The 13,707-nt window shown below is 35.0% G+C and overlaps 1 protein-coding gene across 1 annotated transcript; it reads left to right on the top strand.

Moving 5' to 3' along the window:
- The first annotated feature begins 425 nt into the window (after positions 1-425).
- Positions 426-13,191, top strand: wnt8b (wingless-type MMTV integration site family, member 8b). The gene is made up of 6 exons (NM_130959.3): positions 426-530; positions 2,140-2,173; positions 3,994-4,132; positions 6,376-6,501; positions 8,778-8,920; positions 12,475-13,191. Exons 1-6 carry the CDS (start codon positions 460-462, stop codon positions 13,036-13,038), a joined length of 1,077 nt encoding a protein of 358 aa, NP_571034.2. The 5' UTR covers positions 426-459; the 3' UTR covers positions 13,039-13,191.
- The last annotated feature ends 516 nt before the right edge of the window (positions 13,192-13,707 follow it).

The following is a 13,707-nucleotide window of genomic DNA, read 5'->3' as shown; positions in this document are numbered from 1 at the left end:
TAAGAACCCTACAAATAACATTTATCGTTTGATCCAGCAGATAATGTCCCTAATCCCTATGAGCGTTATCAGCTACTGTATCAGAGCCTTTCATGCTGCTCTTGAAATTGAGTTTTAAGGCACAACCTTAGAGATGCCATCCCGATTTCATATTAATTCACTCCAACTGTTAGCGCGCAGGGAGCTCTTCCCAGCTATTTGTCCTGGAGGAGCCCAGGGTGCCCTTTTGATCATTTCAATCTCTCTCTGGTACAATAGTTCTGATTGGCTGAACGAGTAAGAAAAGGGAAAATCTTTAATTAAGCAGATAATCTCTTGTTGGGATGAGAGGAGCTCCATTTCAGAACCCCCTTGGCTCACACATGAGACCCCCAGCCTCTGAATCCTGGATGTAGGTTATATAGAGCTCTCGCAGACGCCTCTGCTTTCCAAGGTGAAGAAAAGTCTCCCTCTCTCAGGATGTTCATGCATTTGGAGGTTTATTATTACGCTTTCATCTTGATGGCTCACATGAAGACTTGCTGCAGTTGGTGAGTAACGCGTTGCGTTTTGTTCAAGCAGGCGGTTTTGAAGCTGATTTTAGATCGAACGCACGCATTTATTTTATATTCCGAGTAGTCAGTGGATTAAATTGATCGGATGTCGTTTTGTTAAATGAGACTTTGAGCTTCGTTTTTTTGGTTGGCAAGCTATGGTTGTTTTGATAGCCTATGTGACTATAGACCACAAAACCAGCCGCAAGTGTCACTTTTTTGAAATTGAGATTTATACATCTTATGAAATATGAATAAATAAGCTTTCCATTGATGTATGGTTTGTGCTAGGTTATTACAAAAATTGGCCGAGATGCATCTTTTTGAAAATCTGAGGTTGCAAAACAATATAGATAAATTCATGTCAGAAAAAACATTATATTTTATTATTTAAACAATATAATATATTATTATTTTGACCCATAAAATATATATTTCACTATTGCTAAATATATCCCTGGAATATAAGACCAATTTGTGGTCCAGACTCACATATTTATATGTTTAAAAAATAAATCTAAGATATTTAAGACTGCACTTTTCATTTTAAAAATACTTTGAAGCACATTAACCTAATTGTAAATGGGGAATTAAAAAAAGTTTCAGTGTAAATCTCAAATGTAATTTTTTAATTTCCATTTAAACTGCATTTTTAAGAACAGTATACCTGTCATTAATTTGAGTGGTTTAAATATGTAAAATTGTTTTTATTAATGTGGGGACTTTACTTATAATAACAAGTACATGTAAAAATGTTTTATCAGAGAGAGACCTTTTCTCGTAATTTCCAAAGGGATATATCACAGGTTGAAATGTACTTTTACAATCTGAATCTAAATAGGCCTACCTACAGTGCTCAGCATATAGAAGTACACTCCTCACAAATCTATCTTTTAAATTCATATTTTTAACAGGAAGCTATACAATATTATATTTGTGCATATACATTAGATTAGTCAGTACTGAAGTCAAATCTGGAGCTTATCTAACAAAATAACTTACGATGATGGTCCAAAAACTAGTACACCCAAATTTTAATGTTATGGAAAAATAAGAATTTAAATATAGAAAAAATCAAGAGAGAAAAAAAATTATACAATTTTTAGATAGTATTTTTTTTGCAATATTTTGCTTTAATTGTGTTATCTTTAAATTTCTAAATATGTTTGGTGACTAAAATATTATTTTAATAAATATATCTGTTTTGTTTAAATGCACCAAAATGCATTGCCTATATTCACTGAGAAATGGATACAAAATATTCATCTTCAAAATGAAGTGTTCTCAATTATACTGAGCACTGTATATGAATTCAGTAAAAATACTGTAAATGTTTAAAAGGTTTGCTTGCAATTTTCAAGACGATATAGTGTTTTTTTTTTATTATTAAAGTTTAATTAAGTTTTGCCTGAATTCAGTTTTGTTGTGTGTTTGCTTGTATAATACAGTTTTACTTCTGAGACCAGTATCATTCACCACTTTGTAATCAGCTTAAATGACTTTAAAATTTTTATTCAAAAAGGTTTTTTTAACCAATGTGAACCAAACAAGGGGAATGTATACAAGTTGTGGGTCAGCTGACTTATCAGGCCGCTCTGTCTTCCAGGTCAGTGAATAATTTCCTGATGACCGGCCCAAAGGTAAGCCAAAATCTTTTGATCTGCTTTGCTGATCTTTATCAAGAGAGCCAGACTTCAAAAAGTCAAAATCATTTATGGATTGGGGTAGTAAATGTTTGACGGTGACTCTGTGATCACAACGCATGCGAGTGGCAAATAAAAATATGGTCACAGGTGCAGTATTTGATGTGTCTCATGTGGATTAGGTATTACACGCTGCTCTCGGTGGAGCAGAGCGTATAGCTTTCACACACTTCAGCTCATTCACAATGTGAAGTTGTGAGGACTTTTAGTGAGTGGCGAGGGAAGGGGCTTGTGGTGGGTGGTCATCATTAGCAACCCAGCCGCCTGTGAGAGCACTTGTGCTCCTGTCTCTTCTGAACCACTTGAGACATATTAGATTGTATAAACCACAGTTTCACAGCCACATAGACCACTTTTTGTTTACTTATTATGGGGTTTTCTGTTCAGTTTGGGACAGTGGAATCAAAAGAAAGACATTTATCTAAATATTCATGTCATTGAAAATAATATTGATTTAAAAAATCATTATAAAACATGATTTTAACACATTAAAATAAAGATCCTATGGTTAAAGGGATAGTTCACCCAAAAATGGAAATTCTGCCATTGTTCCAAACAAGTGTTGAACACAAAACAAGATATTTTAAAGAATGTATTTCCATAGTATTTCTTTTCCTACTAAGTATATCAAAGTTTATAGGTTGCCACCATTTTTCAAAATATCTTCTTTTGTGTTCAATAGAATAAAAATAAATCAAACTGGTTTGAAAAAAGTCAAGGTTGAGTAAATAATGGCAGAACTAATATGTATAGGTGATCTATGCCTTTAACAATCATGAATAATACTTAATAAATGTTTAGTACATCAATTACAACTTTAACATAACTTTTAAAATAAAATGTTGATGTGTATTCAAATATTATTTAATGGTGTTAACCTAACATGATTTAACAATGAACAGCTGTTTATTAACTAACATTTACAATGATTAATTAATACTGTAATAAATGTATTGATCATTGTTAGATAATGTTAGTTCTTGCATTAGCTAATGTTAAAATAATGTTAAAAGTTTTTAAAATAGCATAATAATAAAATAATAGCATTATTTCGGTTCCCTTTTTAAACCTACAATTTATCAAATGAACATGCGGTTAACATTGTACTTTTTACACCACTGTGGAACAACAGTAAATTATTAATTATTATATTAACAACTACTAAAACAATCACAATTCAAAGAATCGTTCCATTTTGATGATTTATATTTTTATATATAAAGGAATATAGACTAAACAATGTACATTTTAAAGCAAAAGATAAGCACTTACCTCAATAATTATACTATTTAATATATAATATATTAATTCCAAAATAATTAAAACAGAAATAAAAGTTTCATCATAAATTACAGAAGTTTGGGACCACTGGAAACACTTTTAAAACAGAGAAATACAAGATTTATTTTTGCTGGTGTTTGGTTATAAACATACAATTTAATGAATTCATTATTGACACCACTGTGGAACAATAAGAGGAAACATTTAGACTGATATTTGATATATTTACAACTTGAATGTTTAGTCTAAAATTATTTTCATAAACATATATGGGACAATTTAATTGCATTTTAAAATTCTATTTCTAACATGTAGTAACGGTTGATTTTATGAGTTTACAATAAATACACACATGTATTTGTATGTAATCTGTGCTTGGTAAAATAATAATAAATGTGTCCAAGTGTTTTGGTAAGCACTTCATAGTGAGTGTGCATTTCATCCCTAATCCTTTGGTGTGGTTTGCATTGTTTCAGGCCTACTTGATCTACTCCAGCAGTGTAGCCGCAGGAGCTCAGAGTGGGATTGAAGAGTGCAAGTATCAGTTTGCGTGGGACCGCTGGAACTGCCCGGAGAGGGCCCTTCAGCTCTCCACCCACAGCGGACTCAGAAGCGGTGAGAACTGTGACCTCTGCCCATGCAGGTTTTATATACATTGTGCTCTCCGATCTCTAAAAATACGCCTATTTTAAAACAGAGCATGCGATACATACGTATGCTGTGTGTTTACTGACTCAAAGCCCATCCATATCAGTCACTTAAAGAGTCTCACGATGTTGATGTGCCCGAAAAACACTGCATTCTTGAGTCAATTAAACCTGGTGTGTTAATAGGCATATAGAAAAGCCACCAAGGGGATATTGTGCAGCAGAGTGAGTGAGTGAAATGGACGCCCTCTCAAGTCAAAGGGTGCGGGTCAAAGGTTTGCCTCGGACTCCTTTCATTAGGCATTCCTTAAGTGCCAAAGTGGGGAGCTGTTGCTGTCCAGTGCCGACCCCAGACTGACAATGCATGAGAGCAGACAGAGAGTCAAAAGCCAACCCTACTCTGAGATCTGCCAGCCTGATCTTATGAAGAAGCAGAACTCTCTTATGTATTGTCAGAAAAGTTCTTACAAATTCATAGTTTCATATCAATTTTTAAAAGGAGACGTGACCGCAAATCTCACCCTTAATCTCAAAAGTAATTAGAGGAAAATATATTGACCTAAAATGTACGAATGAGATAAAAATTAGCTACTAAATAAAAAAAAAAACACACAAATTGCTGTGAGATTGAGTTGGATCTGTTGCTAATTTGAGACGCTGTCCACTTCATTATTCATCATGTGCGCAACTTCAATTTATTAGCCGATATAGGTAACAATTGATAAAGAGAAGGATTCAAAGTTTCATATATAGTAAGAAGCAATTGATGATGGGTCAATGATTTATTAGCAAACACTGAGGAAAGCATTGTGTCGAAACTTTTGTGTTTTTTATATCACCTGAAGAATGTAAAAAGAAAATAAATACGGTACGAAGAAATTACTTTATGAGTGTGAATCATTACCTTTTTGAATAATAGCATTGACACAAAACAAGATATTTTAAAGAATGTATTTTCATAGTATTGGTTTTCCTACTAAGGATATCAAAGTTTACAGGTTGCCACCATTTTTCAAAATATCTTCTTTTGTGTTTAATAGAGTAAAAAAAATCAAACTGGTTTGAAAAAAGTTAAGGTTGAGTAAATAATGGCAGAACTAATATGTATAGGTGATCTATGCCTTTAACAATCATGAATAATACTTAATAAATGTTTAGTACATCAATTACAACTTTAACATAACTTTTAAAATAAAATGTTGATGTGTATTCAAATATTATTTAATGGTGTTAACCTAACATGATTTAACAATGAACAGCTGTTTATTAACTAACATTTACAATGATTAATTAATACTTTATGAGTGTGAATCATTACCTTTTTGAATAATAGCATTGACAAGTTGAGTTTTTAGAAAATAGCGCACACCCAAGATGGTGCAGCCACAATGTGCAGCAGAGTGTGGTGTGCAATATTTTTTGTAATAATTCAATGAACCAGCATTGGTTGTTACACTTATACTATGGTTACTACACGTATAAGACATTATTCAGATTCAATACAGTTGTTCTCAACTTACATCTGTGTGTGGGACTTGTTTCTCATGCATCTCATCCTAAGCATTTTGTTTTGTTTTGATTTGAATTTTGTCTATTGTAGGCTGTGTAATTTGCAATAACTATAATATAATTACTCAATGCAGTGATAAGAAACTGTAATGTGGTCAAGAAGACCTGCTTCGAACTACTTTAGCTGTGTCTTTATCTGAGAATAATTACACAGATTAGAATGTTCATCAGCCAATCAGAATCAAGCATTCAACTGCCCCATAGTTTGCCCCAAAACAGTTTGAGCCAGTGAGGTTACAAGTGTATGGGGCATTCAAATATGGTAAAATGCAGGGGTGCTCAAACTGGTTCCTGGAGATCTATCTTCCTTTAGAGTTCAACTCTTCAAACATAACTAAACCAACTAAGTAGGATCTAAACATAGTGTAGTAATTAGGGACAGGTGCATTTGATCAAAGTTGCATCTAAACTCTGCAGAAAGATAAATCTCCAGGAAATGGATTGGGCCCTCCTGGTAAAATGAACTTTGCAGTATTAAGCAGGAAAATATTAGACACATTAAATTCGTAAAGGTCCTTCCCATCTGGTGAAAATGAGGTGGACAAATTTGAGGAATTATCTGATGGTGGTTAATATTTGCTCAGGAGACTAGTATTTTACAAGTTTGCATTATACATGCTAAATTCACTTATGTTATTTCAGCAAACAGAGAGACAGCGTTTTTCCATGCCATCAGTTCTGCTGGAGTCATGTATACCCTCACCAGGAACTGTAGCCTTGGTGACTTTGATAACTGTGGATGTGATGATACCCGAAACGGCCAGCGAGGTGAGACACTATAAGGATTTCATATTATATAAGTGTTTGGTTCAAATGATGCGGGAAGTTGGTTGCTTTGAAAAATTTTAATGCCATTTTCTGAACCTATAGTTGGGGTACGGTTATTGTGAATTTATCGATGGTTCATTTCTGATGTGAACACAGTTGTATGGAATCATACGCTGATTCAGAAATCCATTAACCTTAATAAAATATCTGGATTCAGTATCAATTATATGTGTCAAAATTATAGAAATGTGAAAAAAATGCTTACTCATTTATTCATTCATTCATTTATCCATTCATTTGCTTTTCGGCTTAGTCCCTTTATTAATCAGGGCTCGCCACAGCGGAATGAACCGCCAACTTATCTAGCCACTGGGAAACACCCAATCACTCTCTTTCACACACATACCCTACGGACAATTTAGCCTACCCAATTCACCTATAGCAACTGTCTTTGCATTTGTGGGGTAAACAAGAGCACCCGGAGGAAACCCACATCAACACGGGGGGAACATGCAATTTCCACACAGAATTGCCTACTGACCCTGCTGAGTCTCAAATTAGCGACCTTCTTGCTGTGAGGTGATAGTGCCATCCACTGTGCCACCAAAATGCTTACTTAACTCTGTAAACTGAATATTGAACTTTGTTCAATATAATCTAATGGATTAGATGCTAAATTGATCCTAAAATTATGACAACAATTTTATATGTTAAAAAACAAAAAAGCTATATTGTGAAATATTATTACACTTTAAAAAAAGAATCAATAACTATTTTTATTAAATATGTGAATATAGTAAAAAAAAGTCATTAATTCCTGTGATGCTAAAGCAGAGTTTTCAACATCATTACTGCAGACTTCAGTGTCACATGTTCCCACATGAGTCATTTAAATGTGCTGATTGGGAGCTGATTAGCAATTCATTCCACTGTGGTGCCCCCTGATAATTTAGCGACTAAGATGAAGGATAGTAAGTCAGTGATTGGGATTTGTGGAGCTGTGCATCGAGGAATTTGCTCTTCAGTGTTTGAACTTTCAATTTAAACCAGACAGAACTGAACTAAACTTAACTTTAACTCTAAAAACTGGACTGACACAGTTTCAATTTACTATAATCTTCTATGTTAAGCTGCTTTGACACAATCTATATTGTAAAAGTGCTATAGAAATAAATATGAATTTAATTAAATTTATTTATTCATTCGTTCATTCATTCATTTTATTTTTGGCTTAGTCCCTTTATTAATCTGGGCTCGCCACAGCAGAATGAACCACCAACTTATGCAGCACGTTTTTACACAGTGGATGCCCTTCCAGCCGCAACCCATCTCTGGAAAATAATTTAATTTAATTTAATTTAATTTAATTTAATTTAATTTAATTTAATTTAATTTAATTTAATTTAATTTAATTTAATTTAATTGGAAGATCCTTTATTTTGGTATAGTCTTGGAATCAGCACTTAATGATAAGAGAACGATAAGAAAACAATGTGCTTATAGTATTTTATTTTTAGACTAAACTTAAGATGGACGGCAAAGTACTGCCAGGCAAGTCTTTTCAATACCAGGTTCCCTATTTTTTTAAGAATTAGCTCAGTGGATAGATAATAGGTAGTCTTTAGTGGCTATTTTAACATATTTAACCAACATGAGCATCTGCATTAAAACTGCAATCTAACCTAATGCTTTTTCAACTATTTCTGTTTAAAAGTGGACAAGCTCAAAAGATTTTAGTTCGTTTTTACTTCTATTTTAAGCATCTTTCTTTTGTGATCAGATTTGGGGGGAAATGCATCTTAATACCAAGTGTAAACTTTGTTTAAAGTGTTGGCTTATAGATAGTTCTTAAAATGTTTGCTTAAAGGGATAGTTCATCCAAAAATTTTAATTACCTCACCGTTCATTCTCCCTCCTGTGGTTTTAAACCTTTCTTTCCTTTGCGTGTTGAACACAAAAGAAGATACTTTGAAAAATGTTGATTATTGATACCAATTTACTTCCAAATAATAGAAAATACTATAGAAACTAATGGGTACGAACAAGCAATACTCTTCAAAATAACTCAAATAGTTTTTGAACAAGTGAGGTGCGGGTAAATTATAACAGAGAATTCATTTTTGAGTGAACTATATCTTTAATATTTGCAATTTTGATGAACTATGCATGTATTTGTAAGTCTAATAATGAGAAAGTCAACTAAATATTGTTATGGCCCATTAGAGTAGACTTTTTTAGTTTACCCTCATGAAGTCATCATCATGTTGTATCCTCAGGTGGTCAAGGGTGGCTATGGGGAGGCTGCAGTGATAACGTGGGATTTGGAGAGGTGATCTCCAAACAGTTTGTGGATGCGCTGGAAACCGGACAGGATGCACGAGCCGCCATGAACCTGCACAACAACGAAGTAGGACGCAAGGTACACCAAGTCTCCCGCACCTAAAATTCAGACATACCCGGCCACCAACAGCTCGTAGAGTGGCTTTTGAATCATTTTTCAGCACTTCTAATGATAGCTTACCACCCAAGAGTTTCATTCACAGCCCTATAAGCAAGGTGCCACTCGTTCCCCCAATAGAGTGTGCGCTGTACCAGAAGGGCCTATTTACAGCCTGTGAATGTCCTTTATGACGAGGCCTTAACTTGAGATTCTTGGGATCAGTGGTGCAAGCTTAATTAGACGACCTAGGGGTCCGCACATTGCAAAGGTTCTGTATTCTGTTGCTTCCCAAATAAGTGTTTAGTTTTATTCTTGCAATAAGGATCTTACATTTATGTTGGTCTTTGTTGTACTTGAGAGAGCCACGGGGATCACAGCCATGTGGCTCAAGTGCTCTTTGTTTATCCTGTCTGTGCCCCGTCTGCAGGTTTTGTCAATTCATTGGCACCTGGAGCATCATTGTAACTGAAAAAATGTGAAAGAATTCTTTTTCACTTCCTCCTCAATGGACTTGCCACTGGGCCTGCCCATGACAGAAAACATGTTGACAATGGCTATGCAAAATAAATACACCCCTTTCCTGCGCCGAACAATCCGAGCTCGATGTGAGACCCTGATTCTGCGTCTTACGCCAAGCGAATGAGAAAAGAGGCGTTCCTTTTTAAAGGACAGCTGTTTGTTTCAGCCGAAGTCAGGAATTATTGTACGACCACCAAGAAAAGAGAAAAGCCCAGACTTGAACCTTGAACCGCTTCCTCTTAACTCGCAGTTCTTTTCTGTGTGTTTAAGTGGATGTATAGGGCGCCTACCTACTAAACTATTCTGGTTTACAACTCTGTTCCCATGATAATCCAATAGGTAAAAACTCAAAGCAAGCCTAAGAATGATCAAAATAATGTCACGGTTTAAATACAACACAAGTGCTTTAAACACGACACTACCATTTAACATGGTACACATCCAATTGACTAGTAATTATTTAACTGGTTACACTTAGTTTCTCTCTTTAAAATTTTACTTGAAATGTGGCCTTTTTAAACAATAAAAATATTAAAATATTCTGTTTTTAATCCAGTCAATATTGTTGACTCGATGTTGATTTGAAAATGACACTCTTACTGTTTAAAGTATAGTTTTGGAAAGTACTAACATGTCTTAACAATAAAGTAATGTCTTCTTAACTTAGCCCAAGTAATAACAGTAGTTCATTCATTCATTCATTCATTCATTCATTCATTCATTTTCCTTTGGCTCAGTCTCTTTATTCATTAGGGGTCACCACAGCAGAATGAACCGCCAACTTTTCCAGTATATGTTTTACGCAGCGGATGCCTATTCAGCTGCAACCCAGCACTGGGAAACACCCATACACTTTTGCATTCACACACATACATTATGGCTAATTCAGATTACTTAGTTCACATATAGTGCATGTTTTTGGACTCTGGGGGAAACCCACGCGAACATGGGGAGAACATGCAAACTCCACACAGAAATGCCAACTCATCCAGCCGGGGCTCAAACTAATGACCTACATGCTTTGAGGTGACAGTGCTAACCACTGAGCCATCGTTCACCCCTATTTTTGCTCATCTAACCTTTTAATAATTGCTGTTTTTACAGTTTATGTCCATTGCCCAATAACAAAGATTGAAATAAATGTTTAAATGTGAGCAAAAAGGAAATATTTCAGTAAATAAATTCACAAAAATGTCAAAAGAATAAAAATAAAATCCAACTGACTCACAAACTGCACTCAAAAAAATTTCATGTGCTGTTTGTTCAAACTGCTCATTTAAATAAACAAATAATTCTTAAGTTTTTTGGGTCAACTCAACTTTATGTTCGGTTGGAATATTTGATCAATTCCATGCTTGTTCAATAAAAAAGGTCAGAAGAGGGTTTTTCTTTTATGTCAAAAATATTTGTAATTAATTGGATTCAAATAAATAATTAGATTGACAAAATGCAATGCAAAAGTCTCAATGCAATGCAAAAGTTACATTCAGGAGGTGCGCATTAACTTTCATTTCCTGATTCGAGCTTTTATACGCAGCTGATAATAACAGATGGAGTTTAGTGGAATTCGTCACTTGTCTCTGTCATCATTCCTTAGTCTTCCATTGGCCGCACCCATACATACATCCTCTTTTTCTACTAATTCTCTGCACAACGTCAAAAGCACAAGACTTCTCAACTGCAAATGTATTGTGTCCATTTTCAACCCATCTCTGCTCACAGGAAGTTTTGCTGCAGAGCTTGGGTTATTTTAGACAATCAGGCTTTTGCATTTCTTTCAGCTTCATCTACTTAGCAAAAGTGCTTCATTAGTATGCAAAGCATATCACATCCGAGAATAAGTTTGGTTAATATATATCACTTTAAGCAATACAAATACAATTGTTTAATGAAAAGATACAAAAATAATAAAACTATATATTCCTTTTCCCCAACAGTTCAATCCATTTAAATTTGTAAAAACTAATAAGCTAACTTAATTCCTTCATATTGTCCCAATACTAGGCATGGGCCTGAATAAGATTCTGACGGTATGATAACCTAAGTAAAAATATCAGGATTTCATAATATCATGGTATTGTAATTATTTCTCTAAAATATGTTCTTTTTAAATGTCTGGGTAAAAAAAACATCAACTCTTTCCCCATTCAACATGGTATATATTTTTCTAACATTTAAAATATTTTGAAACCATAAATGTCAGCAAACATTAAATGACATCTGCTCTCTTAATTCAATTTAAATTAATTATTTCATTAATTTAAAAAAAACACAGATTTCCTTTTAAATTGCGAAGGCATCTTTGGATATTTTTCTTTTCTTTGAATATAAAGTGAAGCCACTTCACTGTTCAGCTCCTCAGCATGCTGGATGTTAGTTTATTAGAGATTTGTTTTTCAGATGTTTCCTGAATCATGGACTGACCAGTAGCTTGCGATGTAAAAGGTCCTTAAAAAAAACACATAAAAAACAAACAAAACTTACAGATACATTAGGGAACGGTATAAAGGAAAAATGTAACAGTGTTAAAACCTTGACTTTTCAAAACCACGGTAAACCTTAAAACTGTTTATCAATTGTGTAGGACTCAACATTTTTTAGTGTATCAAGTTTTATCTTTACAGACAGACTAAACCATATCATGTTGATATTTCCTTTATAAATCCATAACTCCAATCATCCGTGTCACACAAATCGTTCTGATATGCTAAATTGGTGCTTGACCAACATTTCTTGTGAACATCAATTTTGAAAAACAATCTTACACAGAGTGAATAAGAGGACAGCTGTTTATTTCATCATTCATTTCATTATTTCATCAGTCAGGAATTATTTCACCCCCAGACTTGAACCTTGAACGGCACCCTCATCACTCACCAAATGGATGCATACGGTGCCTGCTATTGTGCACATTGTATATTCCAAGTTTGAATTAGAAAGTTTTGAAATGAGAATGTCTGCCTCCAGAACTGAGCATGAAGAGTTCTTTAACATGAGATCCTCTCTTCAACTAGGCAGTGAAAGGAACCATGCAGAGGACATGCAAGTGCCATGGAGTGTCTGGCAGCTGCACCACTCAGACCTGCTGGCTACAGTTGCCCGAGTTTCGAGAAGTGGGAAACTACCTAAAAGAGAAGTACCACCGGGCGGTGAAGGTGGATCTGCTGCGCGGTGCAGGGAACAGCGCTGCCAGCCGTGGAGCCATTGCTGAAACCTTCAACTCCATTTCACGGAAAGAGCTGGTGCATTTGGAGGATTCTCCAGACTACTGCTTGGAGAACCGCACTCTAGGCTTGCCAGGTACTGAAGGGCGCGAGTGTTTGAGGAAGGGCAAGAATCTGAGTAAATGGGAGAAGCGCAGCTGTAAGCGGCTGTGTGGAGACTGCGGTTTGGCTGTGGAGGAGCGCAGGGCCGAAACCGTGTCTAGCTGTAACTGCAAGTTCCACTGGTGTTGTGCTGTGAAGTGCGAGCAGTGCCGCAAAACTGTCACAAAGTACTACTGTGTGAAGAGAAGCAAACGGGTCAAGAATGACAATGCCAGCCGGAGGAAAAGCTATCGGTTAAAGAAGAAGCACTAGGAGATATTCTAAACTGTTCGCTATGGTGGTTTAGTTCAGCTTGTTTGGTCTAAAGAATTCTGGGTTGCTGTAACACAATATTTGGGTCAAATATGGACAAAACCAACAGTTGGGTTAAAATATTGTCATTTAAATTTAATTGATCTATTTAATTCAATGTTGATTTTGTTTTTATTTGACCATTCATTGGGTTTTGACAACCCAGCATTTTTTAGAATTCAAGTTTTCTCCTCATTTACTTACTTTCTTGTTTCTTTCCAAAGCCTTGAGAAATGCAACATGTTTTGAATTAAATTTGACAGATTCTAGTCCTTCTTTGAAAGAATTTTCACCCAAAACTCTGAAGCTTCAAAACATTTGCAAAAATTAATCCTTGTAAAACGAGTAGTTTAATATAAGTTTTTTTTATGATGAACAGACTTAATTTAGGCTTTTGTTTAGATAAATACCTTGATCAGAGAAAAATCCAACATAGGCTCATTCTTAAAACGTCCCCCTATTTACATTTTTGGAGATCACAAATTATGTAGGCAGAAGTACATATGACTGCATTTCGACTTTAAAATGAACGCTACAGGGCGGTATGATGCCATTCCTTTTCACGCTTACCAGCTGTGCGCTTGCCTCTGTATTGCCGCTGTTACCAGTTTGTCCAGTAACTCGCCATGT

The sequence above is a fragment of the Danio rerio genome, chromosome 13 (genome assembly GCF_052040795.2).
Source record: "Danio rerio strain M-AB ecotype USA chromosome 13, GRCz13ab, whole genome shotgun sequence".
Lineage (NCBI taxonomy): Eukaryota > Metazoa > Chordata > Actinopteri > Cypriniformes > Danionidae > Danio > Danio rerio.
The sequence above is the reverse complement of the archived record's forward strand: the minus strand, read 5'-3'. Positions and strand labels throughout refer to the sequence as shown.